General features: G+C 35.9%; 1 protein-coding gene across 1 annotated transcript; it reads left to right on the forward strand.

Moving 5' to 3' along the window:
* The first annotated feature begins 224 nt into the window (after positions 1–224).
* LOC107599359 (inactive dipeptidyl peptidase 10-like) lies at positions 225–27,685 on the forward strand. The gene is made up of 21 exons (XM_016290929.1): positions 225–307; positions 1,912–2,030; positions 3,125–3,219; positions 4,271–4,342; positions 4,489–4,500; positions 9,105–9,257; positions 9,439–9,536; positions 12,563–12,686; positions 14,585–14,629; positions 14,819–14,916; positions 15,444–15,491; positions 17,073–17,191; positions 17,284–17,331; positions 19,056–19,154; positions 19,594–19,660; positions 21,987–22,181; positions 22,440–22,494; positions 26,040–26,139; positions 26,245–26,303; positions 26,803–26,875; positions 26,954–27,685. The coding sequence occupies exons 1-21, from the start codon at positions 225–227 to the stop codon at positions 27,175–27,177; spliced, it is 1,986 nt and encodes a 661-aa protein (XP_016146415.1). The 3' UTR covers positions 27,178–27,685.

The raw sequence follows: 27,685 nt of genomic DNA on the forward strand, positions 1-27,685 counted from the left end.
GGCTTAATCCAAGATACATTTTTGTAAGACTTTTTTATGCGGTTTTGCAATCACTCTTTATCAAATGCGTCTTTGCTGAATAAAAGAATACATTTCTTTAAAATAAAAAAATTAGCAAGCTCAATGACCCCAAACTTTTGAACGGTACATTTTCATTGGAAAACAAGAAGTTTATTTTTTTTCCAGTGTTTTACCCTGATCTGAGACCATTATTGGTTCACATAATGAGTAAATTCAGCCTTGAGCTGACTGTGGGGAATGACTTTCTGAAGCGCAAGTATTATAGATTTGTGGAATCTGAAAAGAGGCCAGTTGTGTTGTGATTTTTTCCCTCTACTGCACGAGTGCAGATAGATTTATCAGACACTATCAGCAGATGTTTTAATTGTGTGCAGCAGCCAGTAAGATCTATTAATAATGAGCCTCTGGCTAGAATCCATGCTGGCAACCTCTAAAGCTTTTGAAGTTATATTTTTGTTTCACAACAATGAACGGCATCCAAGAACTCTTCCAAGAGGTTCTAATTAGACTTTCTGAAGCTGTGAATTTAGGCCACAGAAACAGACCTGCTATTTTCCTTTTGTATAAGTTTGAAAATATTCAGCACTTTAATATTGAAGTTTGTGAAAGCTATATTTGTGCCTCTAATAACTGTTTCCAAACAGGTTTTCCAAACATACTACAATACTAGTGTGCTGCTTATACTGCACAGTGTACACTAAATACTGCCTACTAAAAATAGTTTGTGAAATGGTATGCATTGCACAGTATGCAAATACTGATTTTGGAATAGCATACTTGCATACTAATTTTAATATTTCTACCATGTAAAAGATACGACTGAAATAGTAAGAGTAGTATGCTAGTGTGCTATTCTGAATTCAGCCATAGAACGTTCAGACGACTAACTGTATTAACCAAAATTGTCAATACTGTATATAGAGTATACTGCATGGAATACTGTATCCCACAATGCAATACGCTCAACTTGACCTTCCCTTTCCAGTGTGATGAATGAACCAGAAGTTTTAAACATGAAAAGTGATGAGGTCATGTGACACTGTAGCATACTACAGTTTTAAAGTCGGCATGAAACGGAAGTTGAGATTGTCCTTAAAAAAATGTCTCGATGTAAAAGTCAAAATAAACATTCACATCAGCTTTTAGACCTACTGCAGTACAGAGCTACCAGCCAGTCAGAAGGTGTTTAGGTAAGAAATAGCAGGCAGTCGCTCTCACTGTGCTCTTTTTGTTCTGAGACAGCTGAGGTTAAGGAGTCTGACTGGATGCCGGCTGGTTAAGTTATGAGTTTTATCCCCCCCCCCACTTTCTCTACTAACACAGATCACTCATTCACCTTTACCCCTGAGGGAAGGTGAGAAGTGGTGGCTTCGCTTCTCCCTTTGAAACCACAAACATAAGACACAGAGATAATGAAGACTAAGTTTCATGGACAGTCAATGAGTAAACACTTACTCCATGGTCCCCCCTCTCTGCCACCAGTAGTGATTTTCCACTAGCCTTGAAGTGGCTGTTTATTGTTCTTGATTATGACGGATGGTCTCGTAACCGTCCCAACCTGGCCGTCAGATACACCGCTGTAGCTTTTTGCTTCAGCCTTGGCTGTCACCGAGGCATTCTGGGAGCTGAAAACACATCTAATATACTGTTTTGTAAGAAAACTCTTGCTCGTCTCATCCATTCGCTTTTGCTGCAGTAGATTCAGTTTCGAAAAACAGTCGAGAAGGCGTCTCTGCATGCGTCCAAGCCCTAAAACGCCAACCTCGTCCCCCGCATAGCAGAAAATGACACCCCCCCACACACACTTTCATGTACATAAAGCTGTTTTAGGTGAAATGAGGCACCATTCAGTGTAAATTAAGACACAACAGAATTATGAGACTCAATTAGCTTCTCATTTTTTTGTATTTCAGATGAGTCTCACCTCCTGCTGCTGTCTCGTCTCACTCTAGAGAACTTGGAGAGCGAAGATTTCCGAGTTCATGACCCATGTGCGACATGGCTAAATGGTGAAAACTCCTATTGTACAAACTGTGTTTAAGGGAATGGTTTAAGTTCATTCATTTCGGGCTCCTGGAGTGCAACAATTCATTGTCTTGTAGTGCAACAGGAGACCAATGTGTTTTTCTGCTAATGGTTAAAATGTTTGTTTTACGGAATTCATTCAGGCTGCCTTTCAATTCACATTCAGTTTTTATTATATAGCATGCAAGATTTGGATTACTGCATCCCAAACTCTATTATATTGATAACAGAATTTTTAAGGTGCTTGAATGGTATATTACTTCAACTTTAAAGTGTGCATTCTTGCATGTTTTTGGGCTAATATTGCCCACAACACCTTTCTGTATGGAAGAGGAGAAGTTTGTGTAGTAAAATAGGAATGTGAAGTCAAAGTTGCCTTAGCAGTATTTCAGTATAAGAATGATGTGTAATATTTTGATTTTAAAATACTGATTTATTATAAGTAAGTCATTTGTTGGGTGATTTCCTTGAAAATACTGTTCAAATGTTTGGGGTTAGTTATATATATATATATTATTATATATTTTTTTTGAGTCTCTTATGCTTACCAATGCTGCATTTATTTGATCAGAAATACAGTAATATTGTGAAATATTATTATCATTTAAAACAACTTATCTATTTTAATATATTTTGAAATGCAATTTGTTTCATTACATTTCATCACAGCCATTACTCCAGTCTTCAGTGTCACATGATGCTTTAGAAATAATTCTAATATGCTGATTTGGTACTCAAGAAACATTTCTTATTGCTAGCAATGTTAAAAATGGTTGTGCTGTTTAATATGCTTTTTTAAAAGTGTTATACATTGTTTTTCTTTGACAAATAGAAAGTTAAAATTTACTGTTTATTTGAAATAGATTTTTTTTATTAGTGTAAATGTCTTTACTGTCACTTTTGATCAATTTAATGCATCCTTGTTGGATAAAAATATTCATGGTACGGTAGTGTACTTTTCCATCATCAGCGAAGTACATACTCTTAGTGCATATTCAGAATATGCAAATTAGGGTGCAGTCAAGGTGCAGGTCAGTCTGGAGCTCAGCTATTGAATGTTCATCTTTGTGTTTTACAGAGAACGAGGTGTCACTTTGCACACGGGAGGGTCATGTTTTAATCCACAATCTCAGCACCAATCTAACTACCATGTTATTGGACAACAGCACCCTGGTGAGTGGATACATACACATGCATGCACTCACATAAAAGACAGCAACATAGTAAATAAAGGGCATGCAAACACATACATACAGTCTTCTCCCCATCCCAAACCGCCAGTGTAAAGCAGCTCTCTGGAGAATTACTACTCCCTTGAGGCATGTGAGCAGGACAAGACATACAACTCCATTAGCTCCATTGTCATGGAACCTGACAAATGGGTCACTTCATAGAAAGAGAGAGGGTATGGACTGGTAGCTAAACGTCTTTGAAGAAAGAATCTGAATGCTAAAAAATGAGCAAAGAGAAAGAGAAAATAGCTTTTCGGCTTTAGAGGCTCGACAGTTAATGCTCTGTCTTTTTTTCCCATTTTCTGCACTTCTCCTCAGTTAATCCCATAGCATGCGTCTTCAAAGAGACTGTTTCAGCAGGGCCACCCTTTGAACGCTGCGGCTGGGTGACACTGAGAAACATACATGGGTCATTGCCTCAGATGCTCAATGAAGTGTTGTTGAGATGGCAGATACTTCTCCTCCCCACACTGTCAACACTGTTACTGTACACTCGTCACATTGGCTTTATGCCCCAACGACATCTACCCTCAATGCACTTACCTCAATCATGGTTTGAGGCTGATGGGTTTTTTTAGAGGGAAGAATACGAGTTGAGCTCAATGCCATATTGATTTCCACACAAATGTTTCTAAAATAAATAAAAATTGTATTTGAGTTAATACATTTACAGTGGAAGTCTATGGAGGTAGGTATTTTGCCAAGATAAATGTTAAAACACAAAATATAGAAGCCTCAATATAATAATATAATGGAAGACTAGGGAGTAAGACTTTGCACCAAGATAAATGTGAATACACATAATATGTGTAAGCCCCAAATAGTATAATTATTTAATAACTAATTGATAATTAATGTCTTCCATTTATGAATACACTATACAATGTTTGCTTTTTTACACAAATTATTGTCTATGGTAACTTATAGCATGCTGTAGATGTGTGTGATAGAGCTTAATTTGTTTTGAAATTCTTTTTTGTTGTTCGCTTTAGGATCTAAAGTCCATGAGGTTCCAGGTTTCAGCTGATAAGAAGTTCATCCTGATGGCTTATAATATCCACCATGTGAGTAATATGAACAGAAAAACATCAAGAAGCTGTCTCATTTCTGCGTTACCTGTCTGTTAGAGAAAAAGATGATTGCTTTATTGTTTTTCTTTATTGTTCTTTATTTCTTTATTGTTTTCTTTATTGTTTCTATCACCATGCAGAATCATATCCCAGTTGGACCACAGAGCGATTTTGAGAAAATCACTTAATGATGTTTGAGGTGTTGCCTATTGTATGTAAATATGAGAAATCATGTCCCTTAAATGTCACATATTTTATTATATTTAAGAACCTAAATGCACTTTTATCGTGCAAGAATTGCTACGAAAGGATCATCAGAAATGCTATTTTTAATATCTTATTATCTAGACGAAGATATCACCTTAATATTATACGTTTTCGAAGAGGGTCAAAGTTGTAAATAATGCTTTACAAAAAAAAAATACTCGTTCGGTACTTCAGTTTCACCTTTAATTCAGTGTGTTACTTGACATTTCTTAATTTAATTATTTGTGAAATTTACTAGCAATTTCTAAATCAAATTTGTTTTTTATCCTACTCCAATTTTTTTTAAAGTATATAGACTAACCCTAGCCCTAAAATAAAAAACTTTGGATTTTACATGTCTAAATTAGACATTATTTAGTCCCCGTCATTTTCCTTGTAGGTATTACAAGATAGATTCCCACTATGTACTTTGGGCACATTTGGTCCACACAGAGATAGCTAAACCTGACAGATGCTGTGCACGTATTGATGGTACAAGCGCTGTTAGCTATTGTTACAAGAGTGAACTACATGAATCAAATTTGTTTTTTATCCTACTCCAATTTTTTTTTAAGTATATAGACTAACCCTAGCCCTAAAATAAAAAACTTTGGATTTTACATGTGTAAATTAGACATTATTTAGTCCCCGTCATTTTCCTTGTATAGTATTACAAGATAGATTCCCACTATGTACTTTGGGCACATTTGGTCCACACAGAGATAGCAAAACCTGACAGATGCTGTGCACGTATTGATGGTACAAGCGCTGTTAGCTATTGTTACAAGAGTGAACTACATCTTTTATCTATTGGACTGGACAAAATCTTTTCAGACTAGCAGGAGAGACCACTTATGTTGTCCATAATTTCTGCAGCATGTTCATCACTGAACGTTGCTATGATCAACAGCAAACATGGTAGGAATAGAATATTCTGAGACAGAGGATATGGGCTGTATAGAAAGAAAGAAGGAGGGATACAGACAGGCAGTGGGAGAGATGGAAACTGAGAAGAGGAGCTGCTTGGTACTGAATTGTAATGAGCATCACACTGGGGCAAGCCTTTGTGATTACAGCAGGTTTTAGTAACAGGCTGAAAATAAACAACTTGTAGGCTATTTGTCTGAGCAACCACAGCAATCTGTAGTTATAATCCGCCTGCTGAACCTCCACTTCAGAAAATAATCATCTCTGCAGCAGTGTTCTCTCTTCTCAAAGGAGGATGACGAAACAGGGTGTAGACATGAGTAACAGAGAAAAAAACAGGGTAAAAAAGAGGGAAAAACAGGCAATGAGTGAAAACACTGACAGTACAATCCATATTCTTTTTCTCCTGAATTGCACTTGCACTCTCTCTTGACGTCGCTTGTGAATATTGCTTTTTGTTGCTGATTAAAATGAATTCTGTATTGTGCACCGTGCAATCTGGTGAATAACGTATGTTGAATTCCTTTCTTTTGATGTTGCTTCCTATCTCACAGGATAAATGATGCCAATACAGGGTAAAAAAGAGGGAAAAACAGGCAATGAGTGAAAACACTGACAGTACAATCCATATTCTTTTTCTCCTGAATTGCACTTGCACTCTCTCTTGACGTCTCTTGTGAATATTGCTTTTTGTTGCTGATTAAAATGAATTCTGTATTGTGCACCGTGCAATCTGGTGAATGACGTATGTTGAATTCCTTTCTTTTGATGTTGCTTCCTATCTCACAGGATAAATGATGCCAATCTATGTGGTCACGTCTGCAGGGAAACACAGGATTTCTCAGTTAGTTCTCCACCTGCTCTAGTCACAATCGCTGTCTCTCATCCCCCGCCCCCCCCTTTTCAGCTTTCTCTAGAGAATATGTGCTGACTGAGGCAGTTTGCAGCTCAAGTAACTGAACTGAAAGCAGCACAGAAATCACACAGGGAGGGAGGGGAGGGGGTTACAGCGACTGAAGAAGACGAGGATAAAAATGATGTGATCTGCAGTCGCCCTTAGATCATGCTGGCCAATCGAAATCAATCATAGAGATGGGATGAATGGGATGTGTGAATGTGTGCGGAGAGATTAGAAAGGAAACTGGGAGAGAGGGAAAGAGGGAGATAGGAAAATATAAAAGGTGAAATTGCAAAGGAAGGAAGAAAATGGAAAAAGGAAAGGAAGGGAAAGAAGGTGAGTGTTGTGAAGGAAAAGGAAATATATATTGAAAGAGTGAAATAGAAATTGCAAAAGACAGTATAAAGGATAGTCTGAGCGAAATCAAAAGCTACAGAGACACTTAGATATAGGAAATGTAGAATGTAAGAATAATTCAGCCAAAAAAATGATATCTGTCATCATTTACTCACCCACATGTCATTCCAGTCCTATATGACTTTCTTTCTTCTGTAGAACACAAAAAAGGCTTTTGAACTTCTAAAAGGACGCAAAAGCATCATAGACATTTTTCACAAGACTCGTACCCTTTATTCCAAGTCACCTGTAGTCATATGATAGCTTTTGTGTAAGAAACCGACCAAAAGTCATTATTTACTAAACACCTTGATTGCTGAATCTTGGAACATTCATAAGAGTTCATTAAAGAAATAGCAATATCTGATTTGTGAATGGCTTCCGAGTCAGATCTTGTTAATGAATCTGTCGATCTGGTTCACAAGACTGGTGTGAGCTGGGTTTCCCAAAAGCAGTAGATCATACAAACTGTTGGCACCAACGGTCACTTTGATCTACTTAGGCGTTAAAATGCTTTTGGGAAACAAATCCCTGAATGATTCATTCATGAATCAGACTGATTTGATTCTCAAATTCTCACTGACTCGATGTCACAGTGGTTAACAGCTCACTGGAGGGGAGCATGATCAGTAAATAACATCGTAAATTTTGGTCTGTTTCTTACACAAAGCTGTCTTAAGACTTCAAAACACTTCACATAGTTGTATATGACCATCTTCTTTTTATCACCCAGTGATATGTTAAAAGTTGGATATAGTACATCCTACTTTGCTTGCGTACATTCAATACACTCACATAAAGCAGTATATAGTGTATAACAAATCTATTATTGCTTGTATCATTACAAAATGTATACTATATTATCTAAATGCGACTATACACTCTAAAAAATGCTGGGTTAAATATAACCCAGCACTGGGTTAAAAAGGGACAAACCCAGCTATTGGGTTGTTTTGACTCAACCCAACCGCTGGATCAAAACAAACCAATAGCTGAGTTTAACCCAGCGTTTTTTAGAGTGTAAGGCATGAAGATATAAGATATTATAAACATTAACATCATGATTTCTGTAAAGCTGCTTTGAAACACTATTGTGAAAACTGCTACATAAATGAATTTGACTTGACTTTTATGTTACATTTATACCTTTATTCCAATCTTAAGAGCCTAAGCCATTGTGATTACATAGAAAAAGTACCTGTCAACTGGAAAAAAACTTAAAAAGTTAGTCAATCAGATTTCGAATGACATGAAGTTGAGTAAATGATGACAGATATTTCTTTTTTTTGGTGGACTATCCCTTTTAAGTCACAGTCAAGGAGGACGGAAGTCAAAGTTAGAGGAGATTTCGAAATGAAGAGGTACGCATCATGTGAACCAGGGCAACCTGAGACTGAAAGCGCAGAGGAAGACTTGTTGTGATGAACATGAATCAAAAGATTTTACAGTCAGAATCAACACTACAGAGAGAAGAGAACAGAACGATAGGAAAAAAGGCGGGCGGGAAGGCAAACTAGGGCAGATCTTGCACTTTTGGCACTGAGAATTGTGTGGGCATCAGTACCGTGCTCAGTGTTATTGAGCAAATTAGAACGATTAATATGCCAGTGTCACAATGATGCAGATTCCCACGTTAGCAACATTTCTTCCAATGTTTACTGAATGGATATTATTTTGAGAATCCTTGCAAAAAGATAATTTTGACTGTAAAAAGGATTGTGCTAAAACTCAGAACTAGGCACTTTGAGATTCCAACTTTCACCTGCCGTCCAATCGTATGGCTGTCATTTTAATATTGAGATACAGTACTGTTCAAAAGCTTGGGGTCGGTAAGATTTAAATATTTTTGAAAGAAGTCTCTTATGCTTACCAATGCTGCATTTAAAGAAAAATGTCAAAATACAGTAAAAACAGTATTGTGAAATATTATTATAATATAAAATATAATTTATTCCTGTGATGACAATAAATAATTAAATTGCTGCATGATCTTCAGAAATCATTCTAATATGCTGATTTGGTGCTCAAGAATTTTTTTTTTATTATCTATATTAAAAACAGTTATGCTGCTTAATAAAAATTTTTTCAGGATTCTTTGATGAATTGAAGAACAGCATTTATTTGAAATAGAAATCTTTTGTAACTGTGATCTATTTAAAGCATCCTTTTGATCAATTTAATGCGACCTTGCAGAAAAAAAAATTATTAATTCCTTTTGCATAGGTCTACGTATGGGTTAATTAGCCTCATCAAAATTTCATTTCTGTCTCACCTTATTAAAATTTAGAGGAGATACTGCTGAAATATCCTGCATTCTGGTGGGCCAAAGACAGCGCACGCCTGGCATATCTGTCTATTAACAACACAGCAACTCCTTTTATGGAGATACATCACTTCCTGGGTGGGATCTACCCTTCTAATGTCCTCTACCCCTATCCAAAGGTAAGAACAGTAGACATACAGCCAACTATTTTGTTTTACAAGATGAAAAAGCCTCAAAATGAATCCAATATCACAGTTAAAGTTTATATTGAATAATTAATGCAAATATATGCACTATTTACTGACTGCAAGAGCATTTATTTTTTGGTTTGATGATGTTAAATGTATTTGCTCTGTACAGGCGGGTTCCAGAATCCCATCAGCCAGTCTGTTTGTGGTGAATTTATACGGTCCAGCACACACATTAGAGATGATTCCTCCAGACTCCCAGAACAGCAGGTGAAGTTTGTCTTTAATTATCGTGTGTCCACAAGTACGCATATGCAGTGCACAGGCTGTGGATATAGACGTGTTAATTTTTTATATCCTTTAAAAAAAAGGTGAAATGTGTCTTAACTGACTATTGCATGTATTATTAAACAAAAACATTTATAATGTTAAAAAAATTGCAAATGATTTGTATTCATTTCACTGTCGCTGTGTTGGTTGTAGGCAACAAACACATTTAAGCAATTCTTCATGATATGCAAATAATTTATGACTCTAAAATCAAGTTTAGTCTCTAACAAATGTGAATGGTAACACTTTAGAATAGGGAACAATTATTCACTATTAACTACGACTTTTCCCTCAATAAATTCCTAATTAATAGTTAGTAAGGTAGTTGTTAGGTTTCGGTATTGGGTAGGATTAGGGATGTAGAATAAGGTCATGTAGAATAAGGCATTAATATATGCTTAATTAGTACTAATAAATGGCTAATATTCTAGTAATATGCATGCTAATAAGCAACTAGTTAAGCATCATGCATTTGCAAACTGAAGAAAATGGGGTTGTTGGGCAACATCGTGCAATGGATTATTAAGAGTGGTTTGATGTTACTCACTGAAGATTTTATTACATTTGCAATGATGATTTTTTTTATGTTGTCCCCAACCCCCTCAGTTCTTTGTACAGTCCCATAGTCCTGTAGCAAAAAGTACAACCTGCATCATCTCAGGTTTGTCGGTGTGAGCTTTCCGCATTTAGATTGTAGAATTACTGGCCATTCTTCAGCGCAAATATGCTTCTGCTCTACCAGATTAGATGGAGAATGCTGGTGGACAGCAATTTCAGGTCTTACTGCTGATTTTCAATTGGATTCAAGTCTGGGCTCAGGCTGTGCCACTCCAGAATACCAACCTTCTGTATTTAAGCCATTCTTTATTTTTTTTGCTGTGCTTTGAGTCTTTGTCATGCTGGAAAATGAATCTTCACTCCAAGCATAGCTTTCAGGCTGAATTTTGTCCTTGATTGCAATCGGCTTTCCAGTTCCTCCTGGTGAAAAATCATCCCCAGAGCATGATTTTATTAAACATTTTTTCCAAGGTGAGTCCCTTGTGCTTAAAGTCTAATTTTGCTACAGAGATCTGGCCAGAATAGTAGCATTAAACATCACAAACAACAAATGTTATGTTAACAAACATAAAGCAAGGCTGTAATATTGCTTGTAATGTTCCTCATTTCAAGTTGATTAGGATAAAAGCTTCTGATAGGTGACTAAATGTAAATATAATAAAAGGAATTTAACCAACTAAATATGGAACATTTACTAGCTGAACATTAAAGTACTTACATGAGCCAAAATAGCGGTTTCAAAAAGTCTTGTAATTGTGTTCTAAAAATTTACAATATATCAATATGTCTTCACTTTGCATGATTCTAAGCTAACAACACAATACACTTGGTAACCACGTAGTTTTGGGTCCCATTCGCTTCCATGGTATTTTTGTCCATACTATAGAAAGGCAATGGGACCAGAAACCATTTGGGTACAAACATACTTCAGAATTTTTTTTGGGTGTTCCACAGAAGAAAGTAAGTCATCAAAATGTTCATGTTTGGGTGGACTATCCCTTTTAAATTGTACTGTAGTTGACACAAAAAATAAAATTCTGTTTATGTATTAATGCACTATATCCTTATAAAAAAACAAACTGTTGCACACATAAATGTTAGATAAAATAATCTATTTTTATTTACACTGACCTTTTTATATTTTAAAATACTGTTGTATTCAATTAAATATTTAAAAAAAATGTAAATCAATTTTTTATCTATTTTGGGACAGAGGCAAAATAAAAGTGAAAAGGTTATAGAATATTAAAATTAAACCGTTTTGAAGTAGTTCACAGTATGCCGGTGAATTTGTAGTATGTGATGTATCATTGCAAGCAAAGCTGGAAAAATCACATTTCTCAATGTAAAATCACAAAGAATTTAGGTCTTTCACCAACTACCATACATAATATTGTGAAAAGATTCGGGGAATCCAGAGAAATCTTAGTCTGTGTAGGGAAAGGCAGGAAACCTCAGTTGAATGTGTGTGACCTTTGAGAACTGCATAAGAAACCGTCATGCTGCGGTGTTAAATATAGCCACATGAGCTCCGGAGTACTTTGGAAAACCACTGGTCACTTAACAGTCTGCCGATGCATCAGTAAATGCAACTTGACTCTTTACTTGTTACTTTAGGAGAAAGCTATACATCAATTCTATGCAGTGATGCCGCGGGGGTTCTCTGGGCCCGAGCTCATCTAAGATAATGAGACAATGGAAATGTGTGCTGTGTCCACATTTCAAGTTATTTCTGGGAAAAATGGAAGTCGAGTCCTCAGTCCCAAAGACCAAAGGGACCATCCAGAATTTCACCAGTGACAGATGCAAAAGCAAACGTCTGTCATGGTATGAGGGTGCAGCAGAGCAGCCTGCAGTCCTCCTATTGGAAATGTATGACCAGTCATGAAAAGGAGTATCAGACAATGACGATCACAGACTGCTGAGCATCTGAAGTCTTGTATCAAGTGAGATTGGACAAAATTTTTGCTTACTAAACTTTTATGAATTAGTATCCTCAATTCCCAAACAAACTCCTAAACACTATAATTAAAAGGAAAGTTGATGTGTCCCAACTTTTTTGGAGTGTGTTGCAGCCATTAAAATCAAAATTTGTTTATATTTACAAAATGAAATTAAGTTGGCCAGTGAAAACATTGGATTTTTTTTCTTTGTACTTTAGTCAATTAAATAAAGGTTAAAGAGGAATGAACAAATAACATATTCTTGATTTTATGGCATTTCACCAAACGTCCCAACTTTTCTGGAATTGGGGTTGTATAATAACCCTATATGGGAGTGTCTACATTCCTATTTAAATTTATATTTTCAAGATAGTATCTTAATAAATAATCTAAGTAGTGATTCTGAATGCACTGTACACTCTCTCCTTCTCTTTCTTTTTGTCTTTCTTACTCATCTTTCTCTAGAGATAGCTACATCTCTATGGTGAGCTGGATAAGCAGCACTCGTCTGACTGTGCGCTGGTTGAATCGGGTCCAGAACCAGTCTGTGCTGTGTGTGTGTGAGGCCACGACAGGAGCCTGCTCGGAGGTAAGGGGTTACCAGCTCATCCACTGCAGCCCACTGGGTATCTTTAACTGAAAAGTGTCCATCGATTCGCTTCTCATTTTATATTCTGCTCAGAACATGCAGAGAATCTCTTACTTTTATTCAGCCTATAATTTCCTTCTGGAGGCGTTAAAGACTTACTCGGCTTTACTTTTAAGCCTCAGTTGTAATGTGTAGCTGACAGCCCACTGGGTATCTTTAACTGAAAAGTGTCCATCGATTCGCTTCTCATTTTATATTCTGCTCAGAACATGCAGAGAATCTCTTACTTTTATTCTGCCGACTCAGCCTATAATTTCCTTCTGGAGGCGTGAAAGACTAACTCGGCTTTACTTTTCAGCCTCAGTTGTAATGTGTAGCTGGTCTTAACACCTAAAGGTCACTGCCTTTTTATGTATGTGCTAGTGAGCGATTGAATGCATGTGCACAGGAGTGTCTGCGTCAGACAGATGTGCAGTCCTTGTTTGATTTCTACACTCTGTGTGTTGACAAATCTGTCAACAGTGCTTTATAATTGGAGGCATTGGGAGCTGTGCTGAAATACACAACAGAGTGCAACTGTCGTGTTCTGAAAGTGCAAATCCCATTCATTTTCTCCATCGAGAAATGGATTTTTAGCAATAATGTATAAACCTCTCAAGACTATGTGCTCTAAGGTTGATAAGCGATGATGGATGATTCTGTTGATGGCATCATTTTTTTATTAAAGGATTTCAGTTTAATTAAAAAAATTTGTCTCCACACAAATGACTTAATATTCAAATATATACAAATATTTAATAACTTTGTTACATATAATATTATATACAGAAATGTATATACTCTGCTGTTCTTCAGAGTCACATGATCTTTCAGAAATCATTCTAATATGTTGATTTGGTGCTCAAGAGACATTTCTTCTTTTTTTTAATATATATATATATATATATATATATAGAATGTTATTTTTTTTAAAGATTCACTTATGAATAGAAAGTTCAAAGGCATTTATTTGAAACAGAAATCTTTATAAATGCCATTACTGTCAATTTTGATCAATTTAATACGTACGCCCTTGCTGAATAAAAATCTTGAAACAGTTTCACTGTTTAATATTTTTGTGGAAACACTTTAAAAAAAAAATATATATATAGAATGTTATTTTTTTTAAAGATTCACTTATGAATAGAAAGTTCAAAGGCATTTATTTGAAACCGAAATCTTTATAAATGCCATTACTGTCAATTTTGATCAATTTAATACGTACGCCCTTGCTGAATAAAATATGAATGAAAAAATGAATGTGAAAACAGTTCAGAAACTTTAGCCACTGGATATGTGGGCAGTCACTGTTACACTTATTTACTTAACAAGCAATGCACTTTAAATTTCTGGATGGTAAGACAAGCTGATAATTATTTCCATGTTCTGGCCCATAACCAATATAATGGTTGATATTAAAATTCGATATTATTTTGTCTAAATAATTAAAAATAAAAATATATAAATTAAATGCTACAAGCTAATTTAGGCAGAACAAAATTATAACGTACAATATGAAAAATGGATATTTGATGGCAAAAGTAATCTAAATGTAAAAATAGAGGAAATATGTTGCTTATATCTTAAATAAAGTTCACTTAAGAGCAGCCTAATGGAACAGATGTGGAACTCTAGATTTTCCTGACAGCATATCTAAACTGCAGATAAAAATGAAACATGCACTTCCTTAATGTGATGCCAATGAGAATGACGGATAGACTGAAACTCGGCGTTAGCCGTGGAGTTTGTTATGATGTACAACTCTCCCTGGCAGGCAGAAGAGAACAAATGATTTAAACACATATTTTACTTATAATATATGACATGTCTAATCCTGTTAAAACATCTTTAATCTTCAGAGGCACCAAATGGCGATGGACTTCTGGCACAACAACCAGCGGCAGGTAAGTTCAGCCTCTCGCTCTCTCTCTTTCACTCTCTCCAGGGGGGCATGTAATCAATTCTCAGGCTGCATTCCTCGGTTCCTAAAAGCTGCATCCACCTCGGACGGAAATGAAAATCATGCATCAAAATGGTCTCGTCTCTCCTTGATCTGTTAGAGGAAAGTATATTGATGGTGGCTTGTCCTACAGGAGGAGCCGTTGTTCACGGCAGATGGTTCTCTGTTTTACCTCATCCTGCCTGCCAATATGAGCAAACCATTTCAACTCGAAAGCCTCAAGACTGTGTCGTAAAGCATCCCATAGTCAACCGAACTACCTAATATGAGTAATTATTGAATTATTTACGCCTAGCGATCCCATTTAGCAAAGATGGCACTTAATTAAAATTAATACAGTACTTTAATTTTGAATTGGCTGTAACGACTCTGTCATTTTCTCTCCGGCTTTGTTCTCTAATTGCAACCGCGTAAAACAAACCCTCTTGAAAAAACATCCCAGAAGTCATAGCTTTACAGAAAAATATTTTTTTGTCATCTTTTCAATGCATGAATATTTATAAGACGTCAGATCTATAGCTCAAATCAAAGTTTAGGCCCGCAAAACGATGACTTACAATTAATCTGGTACTGACAGAAATGAATGCATAACACTGACTTCCCTACTTTGCATGTGTAACCGCTACAAACCTACTTAGTATGCAGCTGTACGAAGGTAGTATGTGGAGGTAGCCTCTATTATAAGAGCATAAATGACTGTCTACAAATAGTAACTCAAAAACCTTTTCAGATGTACTTAATGTGTCTTTCCCCTGTAGCTATTTTCTGAGTACGGAGGAGTCGCAGCAGAGCAGACACTTACACAGGTAGGTTCTGTCCCAATCGGATACGTCTTTTAAGCTGTAATTGAGTATTTTATCATCACTGTCTAGGAATTCTGTACCTCTCATGCTGACAGCATTTGCATATCCTGTTGTGTTGTGAGATATTTCATTTTCTCAATATGTTCGTGGATTTTGGACGTCCGTGTCCTCATTACATGTTGATATTCTGCATCTGCATTGAAGTTCCAATTTCTGAGTATGTATGTTCATTGATGACTTGTGTTGTAATCAATTAAATCTTTCTACTCTACATCTGAGATGCATTTCGGGGACATTTGTGAAAAGCCAATAGACATTTTTCCCCTCTAGTGAGCTCCAGGCAAGAAGCCCGGCTAATTCATTTAAACAGGAACGGCAGCTTAGAGAGAGAGAGAGAGAGAGAGAGAACGCGAGAGGCAGAGAGAGATAGAGAAGGTTGAAAAGGAGATGGGCAGAGGGGAAGGTACTGTGCCTCACAGCGATTTAAAGGGTGTTCTCTAACCTTTGATTAATGCTTTAAGACTCTCACTTGCTCTCTGTGGGCCACAAGTTCTCATAGATTTTTTATTGCGACTATCCAAGCAATATGGTGAAAGTGCAAAGGTCCAGCATTGGGCTTAATGCAAGTGGATAGTGGAAAACAAGCTCAGCATGTGTGTGTGTGTGTATAATGCACTGGAATTTATAGGGACAGTTCAGCCAGAAATGAACACTATTGTTTATTTATTTAAATAAGTTCATTTTTATTAATCAAGGATGCATTAATTTAATCAAAATGACAGTAAAGACATTTATAATGTTACTTTTGTTTTCAAATAAATTCTTTTGAACTTTATATTCATCAAAGAATCCTTAAAAAATGGATCAGTTTCCACAGAAGTATTAAGCAGCACAACTGTTTGCAATGTTATGCTTAATGCTTAAGCAGCAAATCAGCATATTAGAATGATTTCTGAAGGATCATGTGACACTGAAGACTGGAGTAATGATGCTGAAAATTCAGCTTTGCCATCACAGGTATAAATAGCATTTTGAAATATATTAAAATAGAAAACAATTATTTTAAATGGTAATATTTGACACTATTATTCTGTTTATCATTTTTTTTTTGTATTATTGATCAAATAAATGCAGTCTTGATGATCATATGAGACTTCTAACCAAACTTTTGAACGCTAGTGTAAATTCTGAAAACTCTTTCCCATGTCATTCTTTATGACTGACTGACTTCTACGAAATACAAAAAGAGACATTTCAGTGTTCACAATGCTTTTTTTATACAGTACAGTGGGCTGTCAAGAGCCAAAAAGTTTATTTTTATGTTTAGCTGTTAAATCTCATTTTGACAGTCCTGATTACTATACGTAGCATGAACATTATTAAAAATGTTTTATTTTGGTTTCACAGAAGAAGGCCAGATAGGTTTGGAAAGGCATGAGATTGACTAGATTATGAGTGTTTATTTGTATAAGCTATTACTTTAATTGTCAGAGTACTTTAAGTGTCAGAGTAGTTTGATTGTCGTCGATAGCATTAACATTGATGATGAATTGTGAAATAATGAAATGCATGCTTGTTGACTAGTGTGGAGCTCGGAGGAGTGTTTCATCGCCAGTGTCTGACATGCAACCTGTTTGAGCGATGCAGTGTCTTCAAAGCAGACTTCAGCCCCAATCAGACATACTTTACCCTCTATTGCTTGGGTAAGATCACACCGTCTCTCACGCACAAATGTAAACACACTTAGGTAGATAAAAATAGATTGATGTTTCTCATCTCTGTTATACTTTTTCAGGCCCGGGTGTCCCAAAGGTGACCATTCACAGCACAAGTGACCCTTCCAGTGAGTAGAATTAATATTTTTCTCATAACAAGCCGTTTGTGGCTGTAAAACAGAAAGAAAGATTTTAATTGCTAATACAATTGTGTCAAAAAACAAGAATTGTTTATGTATAAATGCACCTTAGTGAACATTGTTATAGTTTGCCGTATTATGTCAAATATGACTGTTATTATTGTTCATACTTTGGATTATGGGATTGTTTGAATTCCTTGTCTGTGGAATTTGTCCTAGATGTTTGTATTGTAACTTTATGTTCCTCAAAAAAAAAAAAAAAACCTGCAAACTTATTCAGCACAGCTGTTTTCAACACTGATATTAAGAAATGTTTCCTTAGCAGCAAAACAGTATATTAGAATGATTTCTGAAGGATCATGTGACTCTGAAGACTGGAGTAATGATGCTGAAAATTCAGCTTTGCATCACAGGAATAAATTACATTTCAAAATATATTCTTATTAAACAGAAAACGGTTCTTTTAAAGGGGTCATATGATGCTTTTTTAAAGATCATTATTTTGTGTATTTGGTGTAACAGAATATGTTGACATGTTTTAATGTTCAAAAAACACATTATTTTTCAAATACTGTACATTATTGTAAGTCCTCTATGCCCCGCCTCTCTCAAACGCTACGTTTTCTACAAAGTCCCTCCTTCTGACAAGCGCAGTCTGCTCTGATTGGCCAGCTGACCCAGTGCATTGTGATTGGCCGAACACCGCAAGCACTCGTCGGAAATGTAACGCCCCGTACCATAATCGCGAGCTTCAGCTTTCAAAATAAATGTAAAGACAGAGCCCGAAAGGGGAACAGAGTCGCGTGACAGACACAGTGATGAAGCTGGTATGTGTGCAGTACACAAGCCACGGTTAAGACAGCTGACTCCACTGTGATCTCTCTCTCTCTCTCGCACTCACGCATGCACGCACACACACACACGATGCGCAAAACTCCGCATTTGAACAGTCAATAGCAAATACTTAAACTAATAACAAAACAGCAGCTGATTCAGGAGCGGCAGATTGTCTTACCAAAGTCAGAATTACCTCCTCTCCTAGGTTCATGAAACGGTCATCTATAAAATGCATTGCTGTTCTGTTGTAAGTAATCTTAAAGATTCCTAAATGCATCTACTTCTGGAAGGCCAAATAAAGTGTTTTTGCTTTCGCCTAGAAACACACAGCGTCTCCCTGACACGGCTGCTTCAACACTTGAAATCGCATCATATGACCCCTTTAAATTGAAATAATATTTCACAATGTGGCTATTTTCTTTCAAATAAATGCAGCCTTGGTGAGCATAAGACACTTCTGCAATTAAAAAAAATCATACAGACGCTAAACTTTTGATCTATAGTACTTGCATTGAAGGAGGGCTCTGAACCATATCTAAGGACTAAAATATCATAGAGAACCACCTATAAACTACCTAGAACACCTTAATGATCGCATAGAACCACCCAAGCAGCATTACTTCACTCACTTTAATTGCCAATATGATTCTGAGAAAACAATTCATTATATTTTCGTATGAAAGCACCCCAGTAGGTATTTTTAGAGTTTGTTGTAGTGAGAGTGTTCTCTAAAACATCTAAAAGTGTTTCATGGCATCTTGTATTTTATTATCTGGATTCATTATTTCACAGTCTTAATATTTAAATACTCCAAGGTGGTGAACTGTTCTGGTTTTATGCCAAAAATGTATTAAGTTTGTGTGCTTTCCTTGCAGGATACACAGTGGTGGAAGACAACAGCCTCCTCGCTATGTCTCTTGAAACCAAGAGGCTCTCTGAGACAGTTTTCCAGACACTTTCCTCTGACAACAGCGGTAAAAAGATTACTTAAGTAACTCATTACATTCCTCCTTTCAGCATAAATTGATCTAAACCTTTTACAAAGCCAACTAGATTTAAGAATCAATCAGATAATTGTTTCGGTTTTGCTAATTGGATCCTCACAGCTGTACCATTAGTGGTGCCTTTGGGGGAAGCCTATTGCAGCGTGTGTATTTTTGCTTATGTGACGTGTAAGGGGAGGTTTGCATGTGTATATAAATTGCACATGTACTGTACATCAGGTCCCCTGACTGTGTTTGTTTGTGCATGTGTGTGTGTATTACTGAGAGTTTGTTAAAAACCAGCAGGCTCATGGGAGCTCATTTGCCAGTGGTTAGAATATTGACGAGTCGGTACCCAGACTTCCTTGCAGTATGATACAGTAGAAACGGACGTTTGTTCTGTTTTAACTGCCTTTGCGAATAATTACAGACCTAGATCTAAAGATGTCCCTGCCTCCTGGGTATGGAGGAAACCTGCATCCTCTCCTTATTATCATGTAAGTGTCTCCCCACACTTCACCAGTGCCTGTATGATACTGTTAGTAAGGCAGCATTGTATTGTATGGAAGCCCTTTTTTTTTTTAAATGAGTCAGGTAATTATGAGATAAAATGTGTCTAAAAAGTCATGTTGTGTGAGACACTACAATTCAGCAGTTTGAGGTTGGTAAGATTTTTTTATGTTTTTGAAAGAAATCTCTTATGCTCGTGAAGGCTGCATTTATTTGATCAATAAAACAGTAATATTCTAATTCTATTCTAATATGTTATTACAATTTAAAATAACTGTTTTCTATTTTAGTTAAGTTTTAGTTTTATATTTTTACAATGTAATTTATTCCTTTGATGCAAAGCTGAATTTTCAGCATCATTACTCAAGTCTTCAGTGTCACATGATGTCTCATCAATTTAATGCATCCTTGCTGAGTGAAAATATGAATTTCTTAAAAAAAAAAAAATTTTGAACCCAAAATTTTCAACTGTAGTGTGTAAAGTCGCATTGAGAGATATAAAAGTTGCAAATGTGTGGTTTAAATATGAATTATAAAGAAACAAATTTGAGAAATAAATTAGCAACAATTTCAAATTTTGACATTTGTGAGATACAAAGTCACAATTATGAGAAGTTGAATGAACCATCATGATGGATCTCTTTTTTTTTGACTCATTATTTGATTAAACTTTCAAATTCTACACAAAATTGAAATAAAAAGATTTATTTTTTAAAAATGAAACCAAGATTTGCTGAATTAATACATGTGACAAGAATGTAGCATGCTACAGCTTGAAACGTTCACGCTAATGATCGAGCTAATGTCTACACTTTACTCACTATTTTTTAAATAGTAGGCAGTATGTACTATGGTCAGTGTTGCAAACAAGATGCGTGCTGAGTGTCCTGACAGTGACAAATCAGCTCTGATTCTCACACCAAACCAAAGCCCAAAACTTAAGCTTGCCTAAGACTTATTTCTTGCCTTGCAAGCGGCGGTATCTCCTTGTGGAAATGCAAATCTAGTTAGGACTCTTCTCTCCCTCGCCTTAGTTGGTTAGGCTACATGATTTATGAATGCTGCGTTATTAATAAGCAATTTGCACATGCTCGATTGAGATGCAAGAAGTGTTCAGCAATTGCGAACACATTTACAGAATGAAGATCAGTGTGCTGATGTCTTTTTAATCTACAATGTGACATTATATGTCAACACCTCAACCCATCCATGCTCTGCACCCTTAGTGACAGTATTCCTTGGTAAGATTTTTTTATGTTTTTGAAAGAAATCTCTTATGCTCGTGAAGGCTGCATTTATTTGATCAATAAAACAGTAATATTCTAATTCTATTCTAATATGTTATTACAATTTAAAATAACTGTTTTCTATTTTAGTTAAGTTTTAGTTTTATATTTTTACAATGTAATTTATTCCTTTGATGCAAAGCTGAATTTTCAGCATCATTACTCAAGTCTTCAGTGTCACATGATGTCTCATCAATTTAATGCATCCTTGCTGAGTGAAAATATGAATTTCTTAAAAAAAAAAAAATTTTTGAACCCAAAATTTTCAACTGTAGTGTGTAAAGTCGCATTGAGAGATATAAAAGTTGCAAATGTGTGGTTTAAATATGAATTATAAAGAAACAAATTTGAGAAATAAATTAGCAACAATTTCAAATTTTGACATTTGTGAGATACAAAGTCACAATTATGAGAAGTTGAATGAACCATCATGATGGATCTCTTTTTTTTTGACTCATTATTTGATTAAACTTTCAAATTCTACACAAAATTGAAATAAAAAGATTTATTTTTTAAAAATGAAACCAAGATTTGCTGAATTAATACATGTGACAAGAATGTAGCATGCTACAGCTTGAAACGTTCACGCTAATGATCGAGCTAATGTCTACACTTTACTCACTATTTTTTAAATAGTAGGCAGTATGTACTATGGTCAGTGTTGCAAACAAGATGCGTGCTGAGTGTCCTGACAGTGACAAATCAGCTCTGATTCTCACACCAAACCAAAGCCCAAAACTTAAGCTTGCCTAAGACTTATTTCTTGCCTTGCAAGCGGCGGTATCTCCTTGTGGAAATGCAAATCTAGTTAGGACTCTTCTCTCCCTCGCCTTAGTTGGTTAGGCTACATGATTTATGAATGCTGCGTTATTAATAAGCAATTTGCACATGCTCGATTGAGATGCAAGAAGTGTTCAGCAATTGCGAACACATTTACAGAATGAAGATCAGTGTGCTGATGTCTTTTTAATCTACAATGTGACATTATATGTCAACACCTCAACCCATCCATGCTCTGCACCCTTAGTGACAGTATTCCCGGGATGCAGTCGGTAACGGAGGAGTTTGCCCTGGGCTGGCCAGAGGTTTTATCCAGCCTGCATGGAGTGGCGCTGGCCTGGATCGACAGCAGCAGCCGGGTCTCGCAGGGACAGAAAAGCAGCACCCTGGACCCTCGCAAGCTCAGTTCCCTCCGCATTAAAGATAAGCTTGGAGTCGTGGAGTGAGTCGTTCTCTCTTTTCAGTTATTAAGAGTAATACCTCTATTAGTAAAGTAATTTTGCACATTACGCCACAAAATATCTGATTAGGAAATGCTTTATACTCTAAAGCAGACGCTGGGTTTTCTTTCAAATTTCTTGCTCCAGGCAAAAAAGCAATGTTTAGGTCTCCGCAGAGTTAATATGTTGGCTGATTATAAAACGCCAGCCATTTATCATAACTCCTAAATGCCACCTGAAATTTGCATGTTTTATTTCAGATGGTTAATGCAGTTGCCGTACATTGATGGGAGAAGAATAGCTGTTTATGGAAAGGTAAAATATATGTTCAAACTCAAACTTCTGATTGAATGAGTCACATTTGAATAAATAGCTGATTTATGCAAGTTGGAAACTGTAAACAGCCTACAGTTAGGCTAATGATCTATTGAGTGCAACTGTATCCGCCCACTTTTCCAAGGTGTTGGCTCTGGAAGTATTTTTTTCCGTAGGGATTTTAAAAAAGTATTAATTTAAAACATTAAAAACCATGAACCAAACCAACCAGCTTCGAGGTTAATCAAAACATTACAAACTTTCATTTGAAGCAGAGGAGTATTTGAAAATTGGACAAAAAGACAAAAGTAAAAACTATATATATATACAAACCTTTAAGTATTTTGAGAGTGCGTCAAGACTGGTGTGATTATATCATTCAAGGTGATTTATGGGAGTAGGCATTCCCTGCCGAGCTCTTTTGGTGCAATTTGCTTGCCGCAACTCTGATTGGTGGAATTTTCCTCACAGCATCATGGGTAATGTAGTTTTTCACCAGTAAATTCACTGTTAAAAATATATATAATATATAGTATATAATATAATAAATTGAAATAATGTGAACTGATGGATGTAACTAAAGCATATACCATTAAATAACAACCTCAGAACTCACAACAGGTCTATATTAAAAGGTTTGTAAGTTATCGTTATCGAGTTATTGAGAAAATAATGGAATTTTTACTTTCAGGACCCAACTGTTGCACTCTATTTTATATATAGCACCTTAGTAATGTGTTAAAAAACACTCTGGGACCAGATGCATAAACTGCTTAGCCTAGTCTTAAGTCTAGTCTTAGTCTTTTTCTTTTTCAAGACTGGTCATAACTTTTTTAAGTCAGTTATAAATTGAACCCAAAATGTAAGTGTGATTACCTCTTGTGGCTAGCTACTTGATGGTCAAACTAGTTCTGAAGACACCGTCTTAACATAGTGGCTATGTTTATGCAACTGGCCTCTGAACACCTTAGCAACTGCATAGTGACCCTAACATTCTAATACTGCAAGCTCCACCCATATTTACTTAAGAATAGAAAATGTGATGTAGTTGTAGTTACTATTATAAATGTAATTGTTTATTGAACATTGGTGTCTAAAAACCATTAGCCATTGCATTAAACTGATTTTTGCATTGCATCATTTCAAATAACACGACTTAAAAGTGGTCAAATGGATCTAATGCTCTGCCTCTTGTGGCCTATTGCTTTAATACACATCTTCTTAGCAAACAAATCCCTTTGTAGACTTGCATCATATTCTCACTTTGGATATTACGGTGACGCATTGCTGCCACACACATATTTTTTTCCCCCACTCAATTAAATGACATAACATGTTAATATAACATGACATAACATCTCGTTTTTATGAGAAAAGATGTCGTTTTAACGAGAAAAGTTTAAACGTTAAAACGACATCTTTTCTCGTAATAACGAGATGTTTTCTCGTTAAAATGACATCTTTTCTCGTAAAAACGAGATCTTATGTCGTAAAAACGATATAATTATCTTGTTAAACTGACCTAATTTCTCATTGAAACGACATATTTTTTCACGTAATAACGACATATTATGTCATAAAAACGATATGTTTGCCCGTTATTATAGATATATGGTATATGTGAGCGAGCTAAGCGACTGTCCGCGCTGCTGTCGCCACAGGCTGACATAAACGAGGATCTGCACGTGGCTGAAATGATTAAAATACACTGTTTTAAATGTATTTTAATGTATTGGTCTTAATTGTAGCGGCATGTTTATTAGGATTAATCTCCAATCTGTCTACAATATAGTGCTATCCAATAACTGCACTCAGACCCATGACTCATTTAGGCTATGATCAGATCAAAACATCAAAACAAAATATTTCTTTATTGGAATGACTGAAGTTTGATTTAACAAATCGAAATATGAAATATAAAGAAATAAAGAGATTTTGTAACAGGCTAATAATAATAATAATTATTATTATCATTATCATTATTATTATTATTTCGCTCTGTTTGAAAACTGGCAAACGAAAATTAAGCTAGATTTTACGTAGGCCTATTTTTGTTCGTGGGTAAACAAATGAGCTTATGCTTTAATATTTGTTTCACATGCATGGGCAGCTTTGATACTTTAGTCTGATTATATATTAATTATGTATTAGTGATTATATATTATTAAATTATATCTTTAGCTGAATCAAGCCGCGCATCACATCACGTTCTTCGTATGGGTAAAATTCCAGGCTTTGCTTTATACTGAAGGAATAGGCTGCGCTGTGCCTGGGTGTGAGCACAAAATACAGATGAGCTCAGACGGGAAAGACTGTACAGTACCTCTTGTTGGATTTAGGCTATACGAATCAAATAAACACAAATTTGTTTTCGATTGTTTTATTTAAGTAGACCTTTAGACATAACAAGGTGCGCCAGAAAGCGCACCCTGTTATTTTACAAAAGCAATTTGTAACGTTTTGTTGTTATTGTGGAAGTCGAAAATAAAGCAGACATTTCTTTCCTCTGTTGTAGCCCAAGGGATCGCACCGGCACCGCCGAGCTGAGAAGAACACTGTTGTGCTTTATATGAGATGTATATTTGCAAGCAATATAGCCTATACAACAGCCAGACAGTTTGAAGAAACGTTATTGTGACTAATTTGCAGAGCGGTACATGAGATGAACTCTTATTCTGTGTGATGGGATAGGCAGTAAAGACAGGCTGAGAGAAAAAGTGGCGTTTTTAGGGCCGCCCACGCACAAATAGCAAGCTCATTTTTTTTAACCCATGAACAAAAAAAAACAAAAAAAATCTAGCTTAATTTTCGTTGCCCGTTTGCCAAACAGAATAGGCTAATAATAATAATTATTATTATTTTTATTATTATTATTATTATTATTAGCCTATTAGAAAATGTCTTTATTTCTTTTTATTTCGGATTTCGATTTGTTGTTAATTCAAACTTCAGTCATTCAAATAAAGAAATATTAAGCCCAGAGTCGATTATTCAAAAATAACTGTTTTGATCTGATCATAGCCTAAACAAGTCATGGGTCTGAGTGCAGTTATTGGATAGCACTATATTGTAGACAGATTGGAGATTAATCCTAATAAACATGCCACTACAATTAAAACCATTACATTAAAACACATTTAAAACAGTGTATTTCAATCATTTCAGCAGCGTGCAGATCCTCGTTTATGTCAGACTGGCGAAAGCTTAGCTCGCTCACATATACCATATATCTATAATAACAGAAAACATATAGTTTTTATGACATATGTCGTTATTACGAGAAAAAATTTTGTTTTAACGAGAAAAATATGTCGTTTTAACGAGATAGTTATATCGTTTTTACGACACATCTCGTTATTACGAGAAAAGATGTCATTTTAACGAGATAATTGTGTAGTATTAACGACATAACATCTCGTTATTACGACATAATTGAGTGGAAAAAATTATATGCGTGTGGCAGCAATGCGTCACCGTAGGATATGTACTTTGAATTTAGTCTTCAGTTGCAGAGCTCTGACATCAGCCTACTTTTGACCTCACAGGGACTTGGTGGCTATTTAGGTTTGAAGATGCTGACAGCAACCGATCAGATGTTCAAATGTGCTGCTGTCATGGCTCCCATCACAGACTTCAAGCTCTATAGTGAGTTCCAGCTCCGTACACCATGGCAGAACAATATTTTTATCTAGTGCACTACTGTTTCTTTTCACATTTATGTGTGAAAATGGATTCAACCTTGTTTTTCAGGTGCTGCCTTCTCAGAAAGATATCTAGGCCTTCCAAATAAAGAGGAGCATTCGTACATGGTAGACCTTTTGTATCAACCTTTTCATTCATTATCAAACATTAAAGGGGTCATATGATGCGATTTCAAGTTTTCCTTTCTCTTTGGAGTGTTACAAGCTGATTGTGCATAGATAAGATCCCTGAAGTTGCAAAGACTAAAGCCTCAAAACCAAAGAGATATACTTTATCAAAGTTAAGACTCTGAGTTACTGGTACAAGTTATAGTTGTGAGAAATTCATTTTGTCACAAAATTATGAGAAACAAAGTCACAGTTGTGAAATTAAAGTTACATTGTGACAAAGTTACAGTTACAAGAAACAGACACAATTATGAGATTTTAAGTCATATTTTGACATTTAAAGTTACAGTTAAACAAAGCCATAACTGGATAAAAGGTCACATTTGGAAGAAATAAAATAGCATTTATGAGAAACAAAGTTGCAACTACCTTTTTGTTTTACATTCAGAAACAATCTTCTATATTATGACTGAGATGCCAATATGTTGTTTCTTTGCAGGCTGCATCTTTGTTGGACGACATTCACAAGCTAAAAAATAAAAACTTCCTTCTCATACACGGGACTGCAGACGGTTAGTTTCAGAATTATAAATCCTTCACATACATCATTTGGGGATTTCCAGTCATGTTTTACTTGTTTGTGTGTTTAGCACGGGTACATTTCCAGCACAGCGCTGAGTTGTTGAGTCGTCTGGTGAAGGTAGAGGCCAACTACACCCTTCAGCTGTACCCAGACGAAGGCCACACTTTAAGAGAAGAGCGGACCAACCAACACCTGCACCGCACACTCCTTCACTACCTCCACAACTGCCTCAAATACGACCCCTTCCTCAACATAGAGGAGGAAGAGGAGGAGGATGAAGAGGAAGAGTGATCTCTTCCACTGTGTCCGTTCTCGGTCCTCAGAGGTGCCCAGTACTGGTGTCTGACTTCAGGATGCGTTAGTTCTCCAAAGGAAAAATGAGCAAAATGGAGATCAAGAGGACCAAATTCACCAGCTATTTACCACAAACTCAATTTTCCAATGTTTTATTTATTTTTTGTTCAGACTGCAACAGTAAATGCTTCCTGAGCGTCCAGGAAGATGCAACACAACTGCTCTGGTTCATACAGTTTTCAAGTAAATCACACACAGTATAATGACTAAGGGCCCCATGCAATCAACATCTTAAGGCAGTTTATGTGTAAAATGGGCAAAAGATGCATGCTGATCAGCCTTGATGTTGCAGCGCCATACTGTGGTGAGAGATGGATATTTGTAGACATGTTTTGTGGATTGTGAAGTTGAAAATACTAGTGGTTTACCGATTCAGTGTTATTGTTTAACTATTACTATACTATAACTATTTACTATAAAATAGTTTTTTTGTTGTTGATTGAAA

This window comes from Sinocyclocheilus grahami, unplaced genomic scaffold, assembly GCF_001515645.1.
Source record: "Sinocyclocheilus grahami isolate Dianchi unplaced genomic scaffold, SAMN03320097.WGS_v1.1 scaffold13.1, whole genome shotgun sequence".
NCBI classification, from domain to species: Eukaryota; Metazoa; Chordata; class Actinopteri; order Cypriniformes; family Cyprinidae; genus Sinocyclocheilus; species Sinocyclocheilus grahami.

Bases quoted from the DNA above. Each gene is read 5' to 3' on its own strand.
- LOC107599359 (XM_016290929.1), top strand. From the start codon at position 225: ATGAGTAAATTCAGCCTTGAGCTGACTGTGGGGAATGACTTTCTGAAG. The intron at 14,630-14,818 runs GTAAGTTCAGCC...CTTGTCCTACAG, and splicing joins GGCACAACAACCAGCGGCAG to GAGGAGCCGTTGTTCACGGC. The intron at 19,661-21,986 runs GTAAGTGTCTCC...CTGCACCCTTAG, and splicing joins CATCCTCTCCTTATTATCAT to TGACAGTATTCCCGGGATGC.